The sequence below is a fragment of the Leptonychotes weddellii genome, chromosome 14 (assembly GCF_054177405.1).
Source record: "Leptonychotes weddellii isolate Sample4059 chromosome 14, ASM5417740v2, whole genome shotgun sequence".
Lineage (NCBI taxonomy): Eukaryota > Metazoa > Chordata > Mammalia > Carnivora > Phocidae > Leptonychotes > Leptonychotes weddellii.
Genome location: NC_138382.1, coordinates 73,353,692 through 73,374,566, shown reverse-complemented (window position 1 = coordinate 73,374,566; position 20,875 = coordinate 73,353,692). Strand labels below are relative to the sequence as shown.

At 58.1% G+C, this 20,875-nt stretch overlaps 1 protein-coding gene across 1 annotated transcript in view; it reads left to right on the top strand.

The window, feature by feature from the left end:
- NIBAN2 (niban apoptosis regulator 2) overlaps positions 1 to 20,875 on the top strand; it is a 46,695-nt gene that overhangs the window by 21,981 nt on the left and 3,839 nt on the right. Inside the window, exons 2-5 of the mRNA XM_081804090.1 lie at positions 9,171 to 9,301; positions 14,865 to 14,993; positions 16,575 to 16,680; positions 17,810 to 18,138. Of these exons, the coding sequence (XP_081660216.1) occupies positions 9,171 to 9,301; positions 14,865 to 14,993; positions 16,575 to 16,680; positions 17,810 to 18,138 (695 nt within the window). The remainder of the gene's footprint in view (positions 1 to 9,170; positions 9,302 to 14,864; positions 14,994 to 16,574; positions 16,681 to 17,809; positions 18,139 to 20,875) is intronic.

The following is a 20,875-nucleotide window of genomic DNA, read 5'->3' as shown; positions in this document are numbered from 1 at the left end:
TTCAGTGGGGGGCTATGGAAGTAAGTGGGGGGGCACTCACTGAGCTGGGGGCATCCTAGGGGAAGGTGCAGTGCAGTGGGCGGCTGAGAAATGGGCTTAGAGGAGGAGGAAGGAGTGTTCCTGACCTGGAGAGCAGCCTGCGCAGGACCCCACTGCGAGGAAGAGCATGCAGGAGCCTGGGGGGAATCCTAAGGGGTTCAGTCTTTGTCCCACAGGCAGTGGGAGCCTTGGAAGGTTGTTGGGTAGAGAAGATTCAGGGAGAGAGTTGTAACAAAAGATCCCTGTGTCTCAGGACGCCTGGGTGGCTCAGTCATTAAACGTCTGCCTTTGGCTCAGGTCATGATCCCAGAGTGCTGGGATCGAGCCCGGCATTGGGGTCCCTGCTCATCGGGGAGCCTGCTTCTCCCTCTCCCTCTGCCCCTGCTTGTGTTCCCTGTCTCGCTCTGTCTCTCTCTGTCAAATAAATAAATTCTTAAAAAAAAAAAAAAGATCCCTGTGTCTCCGATATGCGAAGGATCCGAAGGAGCCAGGAATGGAAAGTGGGTAGAAATTTGGAGGCGGGGCAGGCCTAGGAGGGGAATGGCTTGGCTGGGGGGCAGTGATTAGCGGCAGAGTCCGGGCTCAGCTGTACTGGCCTCTTGACCGCCCCCTGGTCAGCTAGGAAGTCCACCTCACGCTGATGGCCTTGCCCTGGGGAACAGGGCGTGGCTGCGGTGGGAATCTGCTTGGGCCTAGAGTGGGGTCCCAGGGACCTGCTGATGCCGTGCAGGTATTCTGAGCAAACTCCGAGGGTTATTTGTGGGGTGACCTTGGACTGGTCCCTTGCCCTCTCTGGCTGCAGTCTCCCTTCTGAACAAGGACTGGCTGGTGGTGGAGGGGGGCATCTAGCTGACTTAAGCCCCTCTTGACTCTGGCCCTGCAGCGTTCCAGCTGCTCGTTCAGGCTCTTCTCACGGCCAGCCCCCCTCCCCTGCTGGCCAACGGAGCCTGTCATTACCCCCTCCCAACTTCCCCCCGATTACAGGTCCTGAGCGGGAGCCATGTCAGCCTTTCTGACAGTGGCCACCCACAGGGCCCATGTGGCCTGGAACCTCTGCTCCCAGAGGCTGGCAGGTGGGGGTAAGGTGGGTTTGTCCACACTCTGGTTCTGTGGTAGACTCGGGCTGTTCTGGGTTCCTGTCATTGACAAGCTGTGTGTCTCCAGACAAGTGACGTAACCTCTCTGAGTCTCCGTGCCGTCCTCTGTAAAGCGGGGACATGTGAAATGACACGTGGGAACATGGAGCACCCCGCTCGGTATAGAGGAGGTTCTGCCGGGATGTGCTCATAGTGATAGCAGGGCGGCCAAGTAGAAGAGCCCCGGGCCTGGCACGCCGACCCAGCTCTGTTGAGACATGCTGTGTGACCTTAGGAGAGTGTCGCCACCTCTCTGGACTGCAGACTCCCTCTGCTCTCCTAGGTGGATGATGGAGATGGTGGTACTTTGGACGACTGTGCGACACGGGGGAAACTCGAGTCCCTGGCTACCTCCTCTCCCTCCCCACTCCGGGCCTTCTCCCCAGTGCTCTGGGAACCAGGTAGGCAGGTTCTGGGCCGGCCGTGCCCTGCAGGGTGCTGCCTGCCTGGTTTCAGTCGGCAAATCTCTTTCAGCTCTGAAACCGGACCGGGCCTAGTGGGGGAGGTGTGGCCCTGGGGCCCTGCTGGAGGGACCGGATGAGCCGGGAACAGGTCTGGCACGTTGCCCTCAGCTGGGGCCAAACCAGGGCCGGGCCCGGTATGAAGCCCCCCCGTGGTTGGCACGAGGCTGACACGATCTCCGCTGGAGATTGCCCTCTTCGTCCCGGGGCTCCCCGGTCAGTGTGGAGGGGGTCCTGGGCCTGGGCTCAGGTCCCGCGTCTGCTGCTCCCCAGCTGGACTTGGCAGGGATCCCGGCTCTCCTCGTCTGAAACGTTCCACCGGTCCGGACACCACCTGCCCCAGGGCCGAGTCACGGATGGGGGGCATGACCTGGGCGTGGTAGGTGCTGGGCTTTAGTAGGGCCGCGAGAAGGCATTCTAGGCTCTCTGGTGCACCGCTGTGCTCCTTTCTCTCGTCCTCAGCTCCACGAGCCCCTACTCCTGTGTGAGCCTCACTTTTGCCATCTGCACAGTGGGCCAGGTCCCCCAGCCCCCGAGAGTCTGCAGGGGACTGCGGGCTACCCTGGGGCCTTCCACACTCTTGCCCAGCCCCTGCTTTCTGAGTGCAGGAAGCAGCGTGACCCTTAATGTTGTCAGCTTGGAAAATCAGAGATTAACGTTCTTCCGGTTGCCTTGGCTACTGTTGTTGCTGGTCCTGGGGCTGGGCCGGGCCAGGGGTTGCTCAGCTGGGCCAGGGGGGTTTCAAGGGCCTCTCCTTGAATTACAGGAACCTCGGACAATAGGCGCTTTATAGGAGCCCCCGTTAGCAACATGCCCCTTTGCCAGAGTGAAGTGCTTTATGCCCGTTTGCTCATTGATCTTGATCTTCTTATAACCTGATCAGGCAGATACTGTCGTGCCGTTTTGCAGAGGTGGAAACAGAGGCTCAGAGAGAGAAAGTGCCTTGGCCAAGGCCACACAACTAGTAGGGGGCAGAGCCAGGACTTGGACCCAGAGCCCGTGTGCCCAGTAGAGATGGTGCCTTGTACCCAGGTAGCGTTGATGCTGAGTCCTGCTCCCGCCCCGCCCCGACTTCCCTCCCAGTCCTTCTGTCCAGCCTGAGGGGCCTGTGGTCAGCTCCGACTCAGAGCTGACTCACCAGCAGCTCAGAAGAGACGCTGAGGCCAGCAACCTGGTCAGCTCCTGGGGCCAGGGCAACACTGATTAGATCATCATTGAGATTTTAAATCAGCTGAGCCAACAGGGACCCACCCACCCATTTTACAGTTAGTACAATTAAGGCCCAGAGAAGATGGGACAGGTAAGGATCCAGTAGGCGTGAAGGTTCCCTCCCAGCTCTCACCAGATGGGGGCTGGAGACTCCAGGCTTCAGTCCTGGCTCTGACAGTCATCGATTGTGTGACCTTGGGAGAGTCACTTTGCCTCTCTGAACCTCAGTTTCTTCATCTGTAAAATGAGGATAGTAAAGTGTGCTTTGCCTGCCTCTTGGGACCAGGCAAAGACCCCAAAAGAAAGTTTAAGGCAGGGCTTTGGAAATTGTATTGTGGTGCCATGTGGGAGGTTGTTGGATGAGGAGGCTTTATGGGGTGGGGGCTTTGTACAGGCTTTGAAACCCGCCTCTTTCCCCTTCTGGGCTGTGCGTCTCTGAGTAGGTCACCAGGTCTCTCTGAGCCTCAGTTTCCTTATCTGTAAAGTGGGGTAGCAGTATCTGTTAGGGTTCAGTGGGCTGTTGAACATGCATAAGGTTTTAGTGTTAGGCATACCCAGTAAACTCGGGGGGCAGAGTTAGGAGGCCCAGATGGTAAGGGGTGCCTCTGGGTCACTCTTGATAGTCCCAAAAGTTGCAGCCCTTGGAGACAGGGTTCCAGTTATCTGGGGGCAGAGTCATGCTAAGATCCACAGAGGTACAGGTGCAAGATCCCATATTGCATTAGCTGGCTGCAAGGCTTCACTCCAAAACAATCTCCCTGAGAGAGGGGGAGAGAGAGAGAGAGAGAGAGAGTGTGTGTGTGTGTGTGTGTGTGGGCGTGCATACATGCTTCACACTGGCCCCCAAGTCCTGAGCCAGATGGAGCCCACTACCCTCATACTGCAGACTTGATGTGGAGATGCAGGCCCTGGGGATGGTGCAGCGGCCCCCTGAGGTCCCAGAGCACAGTGGTGTCTGGGTGCAGATTGGGACACTCAGGTCCACTCCCAGAATTCACGGGCTGCCTTTTTGGGCTAAAGAGGGAATCAGGACCCCACAGGTGGGTGCTTCCCATGACAACCCCATGGAGATGCTCAGTAGGTTTTTGTTGACCTACAGGTGAAGTGACTTTTCTTGAGCCATTAATCTTTCCAAGCATTGGCTTATACACCTGTAAAGTGGAGGGTTTTATTCAGCTCTGGGGCCATTTGAAGAATCCGAGTATGTGCATGGGGCCCTGAGTCTGAGTAGGGTGAGCTTACCACCTAATTCTGCAGAATATGCTGGCAAAGGGGCGCCGGCTGGGCAGCGATGCATCCTGGGCACTAGCAGAGGCTGAGGATTACACCAGGGGAGCCTCTCCAAGGTCAGGTGGGAAGCGGGGGGCGGGGTCCTTCTTGCACACACCTGGCCGGCTTTCCCACCCCCTTACCTTTGCCTGAGCCCCTCCTTCCTCCTAGTGGGCTCTCCATTTGTCTGGCCTGTCAGCTGAAGACATACCTATCATTGTCATTATTATTTTGTGATTCTTGTCCTGGTTGTTTAAAAAAAAAAAAAGTCTTTCCTTGATTTTTTTCAAGCTGTAAAAATTATATCTGCTAATAAAAATTTCAGTCACTTATCATGGCTGTGATAAGCTGAGCACTACTGTGATTAATAGTAACATCACAGGAACATTTAGGGAGGTCCTGAGCCCAGCAGTTCCGAGCTATCCCGCCGTCACATTGCCCATCTTACAGCACCTGCTTGTGCCAGGCCCACCCTCCTGGGGTTTGCAGTTAAATCTCAGATGGATCGGAGCGTCCCTTCCCTTCCCCACCTGAGGTTCTGAGCGGGCCAGGTGGCCTGTGGGGCTGGGCTGGGGGCTGGCAGAGCGGGAACTCCTTCCCCCCAGCCTGCGCTGCGCACCCAGAGGCTGGGAGCCGGGGGCTGGAGGGCAGGCTTCCTCTGTCCCCGGCCCGTGCCATCTCCTAGAGCAGCACCCGAGGCTGAGTCAGTGCAGGAGGAAGGATGGATGAGAAGGTGCGGAAGGTGGGCGAGGCGGCACATGGCCTCAGACTGCTCCGTGCCGGCGTCTTTGTACCTCCCGGCCGTTCCTGGGCCCGGGACCCCCTAGGGGTCGGCCCTGCCTCTGGGCATGGAGCCACAGCCTGCTTCCTGTCCGTCCTCGGTGGGAGGGATGTCCTGTGGGGCCCTGTGGACCGTGGTCAGAGCCAGGAGCGGGAGGGGGTCTTCAGTCTGTGGGTCGAACCCCGACTGCCTCAGTCTGGATGTGTCACCTCTGGTGAGCCTCTCATACTCTGTGACTCAGAGTGCCTTTTGGGGTGGTGAGCCTTGGTCTCAGTGGCCCTAGATCCATGGCACGTGGTGTCTCCAGAAGCCATGAAATGAGGCGGAAGAGCTGGTATGGGCAGGTGTGGAGGAGAGAGGGGCCCCTGGGGCCTGGTGGGACCAGTCACAGACACCCAGGCAGGGATGCTGCAGTGGGGATATGAACGGCCAGAATCCCTGCGCAGCTCCAGGGAGACAGCCACTGTAGGGTGGCAAGAAGAAAAAACGGGGTGCTGAGCGATGCTTACAGGAAGGGGACTGCCCGGGCCCTGACCCCAGAGTTCAGCAGGCCAGAGGAGCATCCAAGGCGGGCACGGCTGTGGTGTCCGTCCGGGTTCTCCGGCAGCGTCGGCCTGTCTGGCTGGGGACCCTGTTCAGGGCTTCCCCCCTGTGAGCCCTTTATAAATCCCAGGAGGGGACTGCACCCCCTTCCCCAGCCTGCCTCTCTGAGGGCTTTCCAGCCCCCAATCCTAGGCCCTCGAGTCCTCATCCTCTGTCTTCCTGTGGCACTTCCTTTGTACCAAGCACAAGGCAGTTCCTTCCAAGCTGTCTTAGGACAGCTCTCAAGAATGTGCCCAGCGCTGCCCTTGCCAAGAAGCCATCCTGCAGCCCTGTTTCCTTCTACCCCCCGCCCCCCAGTCTTCCCTTTCTAGCCCTTCCTCGGCCAAACTTGGCCTGAGCGCACCCAGTTTCCTGGCACTGCCTGGCACCCTCCTTCAGTCCTTAATCCCTTGAGGAATGATGTCACACCGACCCCTGGCCTGGTGGCTTCCCCAGTCCTGTGGGGCCTGGTGCAGAGGGGACACTTAGGAACTGGCAAGTGGACACCCACCTTGCTCAGCACCTGCCTGTACCAGGCCACATGGGCGGGGGGCGGGGAGCAGAGGGGATCCAGCAGTGAGCAGAAGGGGTGCCAGGGCCACCCTCTATGGTGTGCAGTCGATCCTTAGATACTAGCCCCCCGATCCCTTAGACTCCCGAATTGGAAGAGCAAGTTTGGGTAGTGAGAGACCCCACTCTGTGATCTCTTTGGTTCTGGAATTTCAGGTAGCAAAGGGTTTATCGGAAAACAGATCCAGATCTATATAGTTCTCGAGTTTGGATAGCGAGGCATGCCTGTAATTGCAGTTGGGTGAAGTGGGGGCCAGGGCTGCTGCCGTCTGTTTGGGGGTACAGGGTGCCTGGGGCCACCACCTCTTTTCCTATTCCATTTTCTGTTTCAGCCCATACCCTCTCCCCTCTCCACCCTCTGCCTGGGGACTCCCCCCCCGCCCCCCGCCCCAGTGCTCGTGCCCTCCACTCCTAGACCCTTGTCCCACAGTCTCACTCCAATAACTTGTCCGCATCCCATTGAGAGGGCTACAGTGGATTTTCTGCTTGCCCCCTCCCCCACCTGGCCCTTCTTAAGAAGTCCAGATACTCCAAGCCTATCAGCTCATCTTTGCCTTCTGGCTCCTAATGGATCACCTTGTTCTGGTTTTCACTTCCTCAGCCTCCCCAGCTTCCTCTCCAACCTACAGCCCACCCACCACCCCCTGCCCCGGGTCTTGGTGCACCTGATGGGATGATAGCATGTTGCCTTGCCCTTTCCGTCCTTCTCCCCAGTCCAGCCCTCTAAACCTAGCCACCCCTTGCTTGGATGCAATATCTGGGTTTTGCTGAGAGCATGCTATGGCTTAGACAGACTTGAGTTCGAGTTCTGACCCAGGACAGCAGCTTCCTTCTGGGCCTGACTTCCCAAGGGTCAGGGCAGATTCTGGCCCTTCTGGAAATCATGCTCTGAGGCTGGGCGTACCAGGGGCTGGTCAGGCCTCCCAGAGCTGTGGCTGAAGGACCCTCGAGATCCTGCATGGGGGGAGAGTATCTGTTGGGTGTCTGGCTGCTGGGGGCAGAGTCGGGACAAAGCCCTGGGCTGAGGCTGCCTGGCCTGGTGGCTGAGACCCTGTCTCTCCAGTCCTGGGTCTGCAAGCCACCTCGTCCCTAAAATGGGAAGACAATAGCACTGACTCCCTAAGGATTTCATGAAGATTCTTTGGGATCCTGCATGCAGAACTTGCCCGCCCACTGGCTCAGGTTAACGCTAAGTGGTAGTAGCTACGATGATGGTGATGATGATGTGACTTGTCAGTATTATTGTCACCTATGATCCCATTTTTTCTCTTTGGCTCCAGTTCATTACCCCTTCTTGCCTGCTCCCCCCAACCCTCCCAGTTCTGCCTCATCATTTTTCAAAACAATTCCCGTGGTCTTTGAGAGAGTTCTGGTTGTTTATGGTTTTTAAAAAATAGGCATTCAAAGCAAATTCCTCATTTGTTCTCCCCCTCCTCTCCCCAGATTGGAATCTGGACAGCCATGACCTCATTCCAGGAAAGGGGACCACAGGCAGGGTCTGTGGAGAGGGGTCCTTGGGCCGAGCTCTTCCAGAGGGAGTAGAGGGAGTGAGCTTGCCTGAGACCCTGGGTGGGGATGTGGCCACATACTTTCAGCCCTCCTCCCTGGCCACCACCTCACAGTGGGGCCCCTGGACTGCATCCCAGCTCCACCACCCACTGGCTATGTGACTTTGAGCCAGTGACTTAACCTCTCTGGGTCTCAGCGCTTCTGGGTCTTCTCCAAAATGGGAATAACACCAGCCCTACGTCACAGGGCTCGTGAGAGGATTAAATGAAATGCTGTCCTAGCTGGGTGCTCTTGAGAAGCAGAGACCAGCCGTAGGAGGGACGGTGTCTCATCAGCCCCTTCTTTGAGAAAGGGCCAGGTCTTCAAACCTGGAGTCCAAGACTGGCAGAGGTGGCAGGGCCTGTCCACCATGGACTCTAGTCTTAGTGGGCAGGGAACCGAGGCCCAGAGAGGGGAGCCTCGGAGTGAGCTGGCACCACCCCAAAGTCAGGACTCGAGCGACAGCTTCTTGGGATCGGGAAATCTCTCCCAAGGACAGGGCCTCCTTGTCACGGGCCTCAGTTTCATCTGTTATTAGGGAAGCCCCGGCAGTGCTGGTCCTGAGCGTCTGATGTGTGCTGGGCGAGCCCTGGAGGCCACAAGAATCACCTTCTCTGCTCAGAAACTGCTTTGGCAACAGAGAAGCAAATGGCCAGTGGAGGCAAAAAGGTGGTTAACTTGGTAGAGGAGTTAATTTTAGAATGTTTATTTATTTTTTATTGTGGAAGGAATCACGGTTGTAAAATAATTCAAATGCTGTGAAAGTGAATAAAGCAGAAAATGCAATTCACTCGGCCCTGCCATTCCCACATCCAGGGGTCCCACCCAGAACAGTTGGGGAGTGCTGCCTTCCGGGACCTTTTCCTCCGTCTCCAAGCGTAAATAATTTATAGGCACAAATAGGAGTGATTTTAAATGAGGTAATATTCCGCACGCGGTTCTGTAACTCGCTTTTCTTCACCTGGCCGTGTGGGCACCTTCCCCCTGGTGGTACCTGTAGGTGCCCCCACCCTCGGCCCAGGTGCGCCTGGGATGGTCTGAATCAGCATCCACGCATGCGCATGGCTCGTGTCTGCTGATTGGCTGGGTGAATACATACACCTGCTCCTCCGGGAGGCGTGCGGTGGGTAATTCCTGGAGGAGTGAGCGCGGCATCCGGGGCCCTACGTGAACCCTTAAAATTGTACGCCCTCAAGGCCTTCCCGACTTCCAGCACCCAGGGCTCCGAGTTGAGGGGTCTGTTCCCCCACACCCTGACTGGTCTGCCTGCAGCTGCTGGGTGGCTGGGAGGCTCGGCGGCTCGGCGTCTTTTCACTTGTCTGTTGGTGTCTCGTGTTTTCTTTCTGGTGATTTCCTCTGTCTCCATCGTTGCTGGTTTTCCTGTGCGAAAGTCCACCCACTGTGTGCAGGGAATGCACCACTCTGGCCAGGAACGCGAGGCCGGTGAAGGCAGAGCACCGGAGCCCACAGCTTCGCAAACAGGAATTACGGAGCTTGGATGATGCCCCTGGGGCAGGGCGGCTGCTCGCAGGGAACCATGGCGACCTCACAGCCCTGTTTCTTCTTCCCTTTCAGAGAAAACTGGGAAGATCCTGACGGAGTTCGGCCGTTTTTATGAGGACCAGTATGGCGTGGTTCTCTTCAACAGCATGCGCCACGAGATTGAGGGCACGGGGCTGCCGCAGGCCCAGCTGCTCTGGCGCAAGGTGAGAGGGGCTGGGCCGGGTGCAGGGCGGGCTCCCGCACGGCCTCAATTTACCATTGTTGCCTGGATGGTCTCTAGGGGCCCACCCAGCGTCTTTTTTCTTTTTTTAAGATTTTATTTATGGGGCGCCTGGGTGGCTCAGTCGTTAAGCGTCTGCCTTCAGCTCAGGTCATGATCGCAGGGTCCTGGGATCGAGCCCCACATTGGGCTCCCTGCTCGGCGGGAAGCCTGCTTCTCCCTCTCTCACTCCCCCTGCTTGTGTTCCCTCTCTCGCTGTGCCTCTCTCTGTCAAATAAAAATCTTTATAAAAAAAAAGATTTTATTTATTAGAGAGCACAAGAGCGAGCGAACGAGCAGGGGTGGGGGCAGGAGGAGGGCTGAGCAAGAGGGAGAAGCAGACTCCCCGCTGAGCAGGGAGCCCGACAGGGGGCTCGATCCCAGGACCCCAGAATCAGGACCTGAGGCGAAGGCAGACGCTTAACCGACTGAGCCACCCAGGCGCCCCCTACCCAGCTTCTGAATCGGCAGATAACCCAGTGGCCTTGCCAAGACCCCTCCATTCACCATGGGGTACGGGGTACTCCCTGCCAGCTCAACTCCTCCATTGGTAGAGCTGGGGCTCTGGAATCATCTTGACATGCCTGGGTTCAAGCCCAGCTGCTCTTTTTTTTTTTTTTTTTAAAGATTTATTTATTTCAGGGGCACCTGGGTGGCTCATTCGTTGAGCGTCTGCCTTCGGCTCAGGTCATGATCCCAGGGTCCTGGGATCGAGCCCCGCATCGGGCTCCCTGCTCCGCCGGAGGCCTGCTTCTCCCTCTCCCACACTCCCCTGCTTGTGTTCCCTCTCTCGCTGTGTCTCTGTCAAATAAATAAATAAAATCTTTAAAAAAAATAACAAAATATTTGAGAGAGAGAGTGTGCACGCATGTGTGCCCATGAGAGCGGGAGGAGGGGCAGAGGGAGACGGAGAATCCTCAAGCAGACCACGGAGCCCGATGTGGGGCTCAATACCAGGACCCTAAGATCATGACCTGAGCCAAAATCTAGAGTTGGACGCTTCACCGACTGAGTCATCCAGGCGCCGCTCCTCTTAAAGGCCTCGTACCCATGAGCAAATCACGTCACCTTGTGGATCTTAGTTTACTCATCTGTGAAATGGGGTAAGAACACCTGCGCAGGGTGTTCTTGATGAAGGAATCAGCCAGCCGGGCGCCTGGAGCAGGGAAGGTGCTTGGTGAGTGCTGGCTGATAGCGTCAGCATCTCCAGGCTTGTCATTAGCCTGTTATTAGCAGGATTGTGTTTGCCCAGTAAATATTTGTGGAGGGACTGGAAGCTGTGTGACTCTAGCCCATGGGTCAGCACGGACTGAAGGAGGCACACAAGGCCTCCTGGGAAGGGCCCTGCGGTGACTGGCCCCCGAGTGGGGCCGGAGGCGGGACTGGCGGAGAGGAGGTGAGGGACAGTTGGAACACAGGCTGGGCTGTGAGTGCCCAGCTGGGAGCTGGCAACCCCAGGCCTGAGCCTGTGGGGTGAGGAGCTAGCCCTTCTTTGGGGGGAGGTACAGGGGGCCCTGAGTCAGCCCAGGGAAAATCCAGGGCATTCCCCCGTTTAGTGACCTTCACCTTCTACCGCCTGGACAGCCCAGGGGTGGCAGAGGGAAGGGTGACAAGGAGGAAGGGTGTCAGCCCCACCTCTTCTGCAGGTGGCCTGCCCCGAGTGGCCCAGCAGGAGGCGGGAGGCTACTTGGTCCTGGCTGGTGGCCCCGGGGCAGAGTGCCCGCCAGCTTCCCTCTGGGGAATTGGACTGGCTGAGCTGATCCCTCTGGGAGTGGGCTCCAAACCAGGTCAGCCAGGCCACCCCAGTGCCGCCACTCGGGTCCTTTGTGGCTGAATTCCGTGCTTGGTGGGCTCCAAAGCTGCCCTTGGTCACCTGGCCGCACCTCCCCACCCAGGCCTGTCGGCTTCCTCCCGGCCGCCGGGGTCAGCCTGTTCTCAGGCTTCGGGGGCCCGGGACAGGACTGTAGGGGAAGGATGGAGGCTGGAATGCTGTGGTATGGGGGGAGAGAACTCAGGGGACCGGGCCCAGAGCTTCTTGGTAGCTGCTGGCTTGGGCAGTTGAGTCAACCCTCGGGTCGGTCTCCTGACCTGACAGGTGGGTACCTCCTGTGGAGGGCTGTGGAGAATGAGGGGAGCAGGTGGGGTGGTTACTAAGGGATGCAAGTCCTGACTTGCCGGGTAACCTCCAGCCCATGGCCTCACCTTCCCGAGCCTCAGTTTCTCTGCCTGTGAACTGATACCCAGAACCGCCATCATGGGCCAGAGGCCTGAGAGTAGCCTGGGGAGGGAGTGGGGATGTCCTGGGGCCTCTGAGGCCGGATGGGATTCGGATCATGCAGCAAGGGACCAGTATGGGGCTCACTGAGGTGGCAGAGCAGAAAGAAGAGCCTCAAAAGGCTCCAGACTTGGGAGGGTTGGGGTGGTTTCCTTCTTGTCCCCACCCTCTCCCAAACCCAAGTGGTGGAAGATGTGTCCACCTACCATGAGACCAAAGGGGCTGGAGCTGGCTTTCGGGACGTGTTACCGTTTGTGTCTTCTCAGTGGGAAGGACAGCTGGAGGCATCACCTGAAAAGAGACAAGTGGACCCATGGTCAGGGCCACACACTGAGCTAGGGCAGGTGCGGGGCCACGCTGGTCCCACAGACACTCGGGAGACAGACCGTAATACACGACAATCTGGGTGCCACGAAGGAGATGACAGAGTGAACTCAGCCTGGGTGGGGTGTCTGGCCTCGTCTGGGTGGCCCACTAGGGCTTCTTGGAAGAGGGGCCATCTCTGCTGAGGACCTGCCGGGAGGGGAGAACATCCGAGTGAGGGAGCAGTGTGTACAGCTGGGCCTTTCAGTGGCTCGCCCAGGATGGTGGAGGCAGGATGCGAGCCAGGTTCCAGATTCCTGGCTGGGGTGGAGGGCAGGCCAGGGCTCTGTGCAGAGCCTCGGAGCATCCCGTGACCCTTTGTGTCTGGTCCCTTGGTGTCGTGGCCCCCTCCCCACCCTGTGACAACAGAGGGCCGAGGTGGTACCCGGAGGTGTGGCCTGGACTGGGTGTCTGGCACGTGCCCATGTGTGTGGTGTCACAGGCGGCCCGGGTCCCAGTGACCCAAGACAGAGTGGTGGTTTCTGACGGCACGAGGCTCGAGAGTCACGGCGGGAGGGACATCTGTAGTAATGCTTTAATACCCATTGTAGGAACACTGCAGTGACAAGTCAGTAAGAGGAGTAAAAGGAAATCACCCCCAATCCCTGAAAAGCAGGGATTTTTGGTCCCATTTTGCCACTCAGGAAACTGACCATTGTGATAAATCAGGATGATATCATAATAGAAATAACAATGTTAATTGTCATAATACCAATTGTTTTTATTAGAAATAATAAAGTAGCAGTAGTAAGAGTAAAAAAACAGAAATCGTGTTAAAAATAGTAGTTATGCTATGTGGGCGCTGCTCATCCAGCTGGCTCGACATCGCTTGAACGGGTTAGACTTATGTCCACACCTGCACTGTGGACACTGAGGCTCAGAGAGGTGGAGCTGCTTGTCCAGGCTCCCGCCGCATGGGCGGTGGGGCTGGGGCAGGGATCGGGGCCGTCGGAACTGGGCACTGTGCTCTAACCATTCGCCACCCAGCGAAGGTTCCCAGCGCAGCATTGGAGAGCTTTGCAGAGTCCAAAATATTTTGCCTGGTCTGGCAGGTTCCGTTTCATTTCCTGCAGGCCTTCCAGTGGAAACATGACTCTGCCATTTGAAAGTCTTAAAAATAAAATCCAAACCCGCATGCAACCGCCCATTACGGGCTGCCCCAGGATCTGGGGGTGGACTCCCGAGGGGGCTGGGGGGGGGGTTCTGGGAAGGCCTGCCCAGGGCTCCTGATGCCCCTGATGCGGGGCTCCTGCCCTGAGCTAGGAGGAGGACCAAACCGGGGGGCCTGGGGAGAGTGAGGGTCTTACCAGGGTGTCAGGAGAGCTATCTGCTCTTTCTCTCTAGAAAAGATGGGGATTTGAGAGCTGCGTTTGAGAGGAGGCCTCTGTCTAAATATAGCCCACTGAGCATAGCTCTGTGACTCGGGCAAAGCCCACTTGTATGCGGTGGGGTGGGGGGTGGCGGGGGGACCATTTTCTTTTCCTGTAAATATTTTTATCCCTGGGTAGGAAGCAGTCGTGGGGTCCTATTGTTTGAGTACAATGGGCCCTCGTTTTCCGAGAGTGTTTTGGCATTTCCCCTTGAAGAGTAGCAGGGAGGTTGCTGGGGAGAGGGGGCCCCTGTGAAGACACAGGGCCTTGGGGGTGGGCAGCTTGGGACCTAAGGCTCCCACCTGACGCCAGCTGCAGGGGCAGACCCAGAAGCTGAGCAGGGAAGCTGGGAAGGGTTAGGCACTGCTAATGATAATACTTTCTCCTGTTACTACATAGGATATGTGTTTATTTTTGCAAAAGGCTCCATATTTATTGCAGAACAGATAGAAGCTATTGAAACTCCACTCATCCAGGAGTAAGCCTGCCCCCTGTCGCCTCTGTATCTCCCTTTCCTGAAACTTCCCTGTGTGGGTTTGTTCAGGAAACATGCTCTCAGGCATGGCCATCCCTTCTCCCCAAATAAGTCAGCCTGGGGAGCTGGGAGACTGACACAGCCCGAGGAATCCCAGCGGCGGTCACGGAGGCTCCTGCATATCCTGAGCTGAGCAGACTGTCAGGTGTGCGTGATCCTGGCACGCGGTGTCTTATGGAATCCTCAAGATGCCTGGCTGAAGTCATTGCTGTCCCCATCCTCATGTTACAGATGAGGACACTGAGGCACAGACAGGTGATGTGACAGGCCCGAAGTCACACTGAGTCAGGTGGAGTCAAAGCTAAGGCTTTGCGAGGAAGGTCTGGGTGTTTCTGCTGCCCGCATTGGTCATCTGTCTGCCAGGATGCTGGTCCAACACTGAACCCTCCAAACTGAGGTCCCCTCCAACCCCACCCAAATTCATGGAGTTCATCTTATTAGCTGTCAGAGCCAGGGAGGTTCTCTGCAGCCACCTTGGCCAAGTTTTTGTTACCCTCAGGGGAAACAGGCCGAGAGCAGGAAAGAGACTTTCCCAGGTGCCGGGGCCTTCCCCGTACTGGCCTATGGACATTTCCCGTCCTGCTGGTGTAGCTGCGCTGCAGTGGTGGGTGGATGGGAAAGCAGCCTGCCGTGGGCTGCAGAGACGCGTCGCAAGGTAGTCGTGCCTGTCTAGGGCCAGGACAGAGTGGGAGACCTTGGTCCTGGCTGGGCCCTGAATGCTGGTGCCTGGCCTGGGCTCAAGTCCTGGCATCGCTGTGGCTCTGGCTGGACCTTGGGGAAGCTCCTTTGCCCTGAGCCTCACTCTCCTCATCTGTCACATGGCTAAGATGCAGCCCTGCCTCAGAGGAGGACTCGGGGAGATCGGGATGGGGGATGTGCTCAGCCCCCCCTTCTTGGGGGACCCCATTGCCCGGCTGGGCTGTGGGGGAGCCCGGCCTCACTCCCCACTCCACCCCACCCGCAGGTGCCATTGGATGAGCGCATCATCTTCTCTGGGAACCTCTTTCAGTACCAGGAGGACAACAAGAAATGGAGGAACCGCTTCAGTCTCGTGCCTCACAACTATGGGCTGGTGCTCTACGAGAACAAAGTGGTGAGGCCCCCCCCCACACACCTCTGCTCTGCTCCTTCTCTGCAGCCCCCACCCCCAACCTGCTTGTTCCGCTGGCTTCCTATAAACAGCCCTGCTCTGGGGCTCCCCTTTCACTTTGCCTCCCCCCTGTAAGCCACTCGCCACTAGCCCCTACCCACCTCAAATCGTCCAGTCCCAGGGCCAGAGCCCCTGCTCCCTCACCCCCCAGCCTCCTTGCTGGCTGGGCTTCCTGCAGCTCTCCAACCGCTCCCATCCTTGCTCTTCAACGGTCACAACCAACTGCTGACACAGGAGTCTGGCCATTCCCTTCCTCCACTTACCCCAGGGTGGCGGTCCCATCTTTTTCCTTCCTGATTCCTCTGCCCCTCTGGCAACCCCTGCTGCCTAGTGGGTAAGTGTCCTGCCCATTGTTCCTTATCTTTGCCCTGGGCCCTTGGGGAAGCCCCCCGTGGTTGAGCCACAGACCCAATTTCTTCTACCATACATTTCTCCAAAGTAGCAAAGGGCAGGCCTGAGTGCCCTCTGTTCAAGGAAAATCAGGGTTAAAGAAATGTAAACAGGGTGGGAGCAGCCTGATGGCCCCTGGCAGGGCTTCTCAAACTGGTAACAGGCATCAGAACCACCTGGTGGGCATATGACCCAGGTTACTGGGCCTACCCAGTTTGATCTGGGTCTGAGCAGGGCCGATAGTTTGCATTTCTAACAAATTCTCAGGTGGGGCTGATGGTACTGATGACCTAGGACCACACTAGGCAAAGCAGTGCCCTGGAGGTCCTGAGCCATCCTGGAGCAGCGTGTTGGGTGGTGACACCTAGTGGCCGGCGGCAGCACGGCAGCCCTGCTGTATGAGCTACTACGTTAGAGCCACTTTTTAGCCACTTGGGTGTAAGAACGCAGTGTCCAGACCTAATTCTCCTCCACAGGGGACTCGTGTGGAGCTCAGAACCTAGGAATTTGCTGGACAGTGCAGGGTCATGGTCAAAGACTCTGGACCCAGGAGGCGCACAGACCAGGGTTATGTCCTAGGTTGGCTGCGTATGGCCTGTGTGAGCTCGTGGCTAACGATGGTACTCACCTCTTGGATTGTGAGGATTTTGTCAAAGGAAGCAATGCAGTGCCCTTAGCACGGTGCCTGGTGTGTAATAAACGCTCACACTCAGCTCGTGGTAGCTGCTGCTAATAGGTAAGGCTTCCTGCGTCTGGCTCTGAGGCCCCCAGCTAATCATATTGTGTGGATCGTCTCACGCAGTCCCACACAGCCCCGTGGAGTAGGAGCTGTTGTTGCCCTGGTTTAACAGATGAGGAAACTAAAGCATAGGAGCTGAAGGAGCTTAATGTCCGCATCACACAGACGGTGTTCAGTGGAGCTGGGATTTGAGCCCAGAGCCTGGACTCCCGTCACTATACCAGGTGGTCTCTAATCACCGCAGCGGGTGGGCTCCTCCTCTGCCTCCCTCTCTCCCTCCTCCCCCTCCCTTCCCTTCCTCCTCCCTGCCTCAGGCAGGCCACACTGAGAGGGCCCTGGAGCCAGAGTTGGAGATGGGGCTTAGGCTTGGACCATCTCTCTTGTCCCTTCCTCAGGCCTACGAGCGGCAGGTCCCACCCCGAGCTGTCATCAACAGTGCAGGCTACAAAATCCTCACCTCCGTGGATCAGTACCTGGAGCTTGTTGGCAACTCCTTACCAGGTAAAAGAGCCCCCCCCCCCCCCGCCGCCCCATCCCAGGTCGAGATGCCCTGCTTAGGCCCAGGAGGTGGCCGGGGGAGAGGGCAGTCCTGATCCCAGAACTCCAGGCTCCACGTTTGCAGAGAGAGTGGCCAGGCCTCGAAGGGACAGCTCATGTCCTCAGAGGGGAGGCTGGGAGAGGGTTTGCAGGAGGCCACCCAGTGAACTGGGACTGGACTGGTGTTGACTCCCACCTGCGTGCCCGCTTCCTGAGCCTTATAGTCACAGCTATGCCGTGGGGGCCCCTCCCTCTGCCCTTCCCACCTCCCTGAGGCCTTGCGAGCCCCCTGGAGGAGATGACCCAGGTGGCCCTGCTTTGTACACTGTGGAGTCAGCTCTGCATTTGTGAGGAGTTATTCTAGGTGTCCCGTTTGCACCCCACCCTGTCGGAGGCTCCCAGAAGCCTTACAGGAGCACATCGGCCTCCCGGATGATCCCAGGGAAACCAGGGGGTGGGGAAGTAGCCGATCTGGGGGGCAGCCTGTGTCCCCAGATGGGGCTTGGGAGTAGAGCGCCCTGTGTGGTTGAGGACTCCTCTAAAACCAGCAGCAGGCTGCCCCTTCTTTCCCCGCCCCCTCCTGCCCACAGCACCCGCATCCACCCACGGGGCTCCCCTCAGCCTCCCAGGTGAGCTCCCAGCTGTGCTAGGCACAGGGCCAAGAGCTCCCCCCAAACCAGCTCAGTTAGCCCTCCTGTCCCCCACCACCCCAGCCCTCCCTCCCCCTTGGGACATTTGAGCCACACTTTGGCCTCCACAGCTGAAATTTGGAGGGAAACCCAAGAAGGTAATGCTCAGCCTCTGAGCCTAAGGGCTCTGACCCCGTGTTCCTTGTGCTGGAGGCGTGGAGTTTGGAGCCTTTCCCCAGATGCAATGCCAGCTCTGGGAAATGGGTCTAAACAGATGCCGGGGGATTCTGAGGTCCCTTCAGCTGGGCTGTGGGGGATGCAGTGACAAAGAAGCATGCTGCCTCCCCACTGACTTGTCTGGGCTTCAGCCGCCCCTGGGAGCTGGGCCCAGGGATCCGCCGCCTGCCGTCCCCCGCAGACAGAAACCGCAGAGGGCGGCGGCTCAGCGCGCGCTGTCTCCGCAGGGACCACGTCAAAATCGGGCACCGCCCCCATCCTCAAGTGCCCCACGCAGTTCCCGCTCATCCTCTGGCACCCTTCCGCCCGGCACTACTACTTCTGCATGATGACGGAAGCCGAGCAGGACAAGTGGCAGGCGATCCTGCAGGACTGCATCCGGCACTGCAACAATGGTGAGGGGCCCTGGGGATCGGCGGCGGCGGGGGGGGCGTGGCCTGGGGCATGCGCCGGGTGGCGACACCTAGTGGCTGAGTGTGGTGCGGCAACCCTGCTCTGCGAGCTGTTCTCCGGTTCGGGCCGGGGTTGTAGGAAAGCCACTGCGATGTTGCCTTTTAACCTTCTTCCTTGAAGAAAACAGTTCTGTCCTGCTCGGAGAAAATTGGGGAGATTGTTCTCAGAGGGGGTATGGTCGTTGAGCCCTTGGACCCTGCGGCACAGAATCACAGTCCCGATTCTGCCCCTTCCTAGCAACATGACTTGAGGAGACCAGCTTACCCCTCGGAGCCTGTATAAAATGGGGTAATAACCCCTCCCGAGGCTTAGGGTGTTTGTAAGGATTCACAGAGTCTGCCCAATGCTTGGTGTAAAGACTTCTGTTGTTTATTCATTTATTTAATTTCTTTTAAAAGATTTTATTTTTAAGCGGTATCAACCTGCAGTGTGGGTCTCGAACCCACAACCCCCAGATCAAGATTTGCACACCCCACTGACTGAGCCAGCCAGGCGCCCCAGGACTTCTCTTGTATCATTTGTTGCCTTACCCCTGACCTGTAGGGTAGCCTGGCAGTTCATGTCCTTTCTCAGGGCCTCAGTGTTCCCTTCTGTCAAGTTCTGAGGTCTCTTTCCACTCACTCATTTGTTCAACAGACATTTTTAGTGTCTGGGCGCGGAGGCGGCAGCAAGGGAGCCAGACCCGGGTCCTGCCCCTGTGCTGCGGGCAGCCCCGTGGGGGGGGTGGGGGGTGCGCAGATGTTAAGCAGGAGGAGCAGCTGTGCCGGGTCCTGGGTGGGAGCCACCCCGAGAGCCTGGAGGGTGTGTATGTGCTGGGGGCTGCTGATCCTGTGTGTGCAGAGGGTGGGCAGCTGAGACCTGAAGGATGAATGGTCCTCGAGTAGGGGGAGGAGCATTCTAGCCTTGAGCGCAGACGGCAGCCTGGAGGTGGGGACAGTTGAGAGGAGTTGCATGAAGCCTTGCAGTGGGGGAGGGTGACCCAATGCGCTGGGGGGCACTGGGGTCCAGTTCAGAGGGCCCTGCAGGGCCCTAAGGAGTTTGATCAAAAACGGGGACAGTGGGGCACTGAGGGTCTTGGTGCTCTCGCGGAAGGAACAACCTGTGCTGAAACCTGAACCTCCTTCCTGGTGACCTGGCCACCGCCCCCACCCTCCCTGCCCGGCATGCCTCCTGTGGTGGGGGGTGGACAGCGTGGGCACCTGGAGGCCCGGCTGCCGGGCTGACTCGGCTCGCCCCTCCCATCCTGCGTTCTGCAGAGCTGCCTCTGGTCTGGAATCTGTCAGGTGGGAGGAACCGGGCCTTCAGTCAGGCCAACCCCTGTCACTTGGGCCAGGCCTTGCCACCCACAAAAGGTCTCCTATTCCCAGATCCCCTGGGGCTGTGGGGCCAGGGCTGGGCGGAGGCCATCTGGGCTCTGGCTGCCTGGCCTGGGCACCCTCCCCGCTCGTCCCTTCTTCCTCCCTCCCTGGCCCAGCCCTGGCCCAGCTCTGCCCTCTTCAGGTTTCCAGGGCTAATGGCTGACCTGGCAGGGCCACCCCAGGTCGGGGGTGGGTTCCCCATGTGCACAATGCGAGGGTGCCAAGCTTGAGCTCGGTGGGATTCCTGGGAGGGCTAACTGAGCTGGTTTGGGGGGAGCTCTTGGCCCTGTGCCTAGCACAGCTGGGAGCTCACCTGGGAGGCTGAGGGGAGCCCCGTGGGTGGATGCGGGTGCTGTGGGCAGGAGGGGGCGGGGAAAGAAGGGGCAGCCTGCTGCTGGTTTTAGAGGAGCCTTCCTTCTACTCTGAGGACTGTGGGAAAGTTCTCTGCTTCCTCTAGCTTGGAGGCTGGGCCTGGAATTTGTGGAGCCTGGAATTGCTCACTCCGGGGGCTGCCAGGAAGTGGGGGGTGGGGAAGGAGGCCAAGCTGGGGGGACGCCAGCTCATCCCAAGGCCCCCCTTACATCCTGCATTCCTGGAGCAGCTGGGGGTGGCAAGAGGCTGTTGGGGCACTGAGCTGAGCCCGCAGGGTGGGCCTGGGCTCCGGAGGTCAAGGCCTCTTCCTGTCTGACTGCCATCCCCCTTAGCCTGCTGCTTGGGACTGAGGAATGCAGTTTCCTTTCTCAGTCTGACCCTGACGACCCCACAGGCAGGAAGTCTCCAGGTCTGGCTGGAGCCCGCCCCCGGTCCTCTGTTGGAGCCCTCCTGCTGCCATTCCCTAGCTGTATGTCCTCGGACCAGTAACGTGTCATCTCTGAGCCTGTCTCCTCCGTCAGGACAAGTGGGACTGAGAACAGCCATCCCTCACGGGGCTGTTTGAGGATGAGATGAGGGAATGTGTGCGAGGTCTCAGCCCCGGCCTGGTGTCTTGGTCTGCTTGGGCCGCCATGACAAAGCGCCACAGACGGGGTGGCTTACACAATTGTGGAGGCTGGAAGTCCAAGATCAAGGTGTCAGCAGGTTAGTTTTCTTCTGAGACCTGTCTCCTTGACTTGCAGATGGCTGCCTTCTCCCTGCCCTGTGTCTTCACACAGTCCCCGCTCTGTGTGTGCACGGTTTGCATCCAAATTCCCTCTTATAAGGACACCAGTCGTACTGGATGGGGACCCACCGTAATGACCTCACTTTACCTAAATTACTTCTTTAAAGGCCCTATCTCCAAATGCAGTCACCTTCCGAAGCACTAGGGGTTAGGTCTTTTTTTTTTTTTTTAAAGATTTTATTTATTTATTTGAGAGAGAGAGAATGAGAGACAGAGAGCATGAGAGGGAGGAGGGTCAGAGGGAGAAGCAGACTCCCTGCCGAGCAGGGAGCCCGATGCGGGACTCGATCCCGGGACTCCAGGATCATGACCTGAGCCGAAGG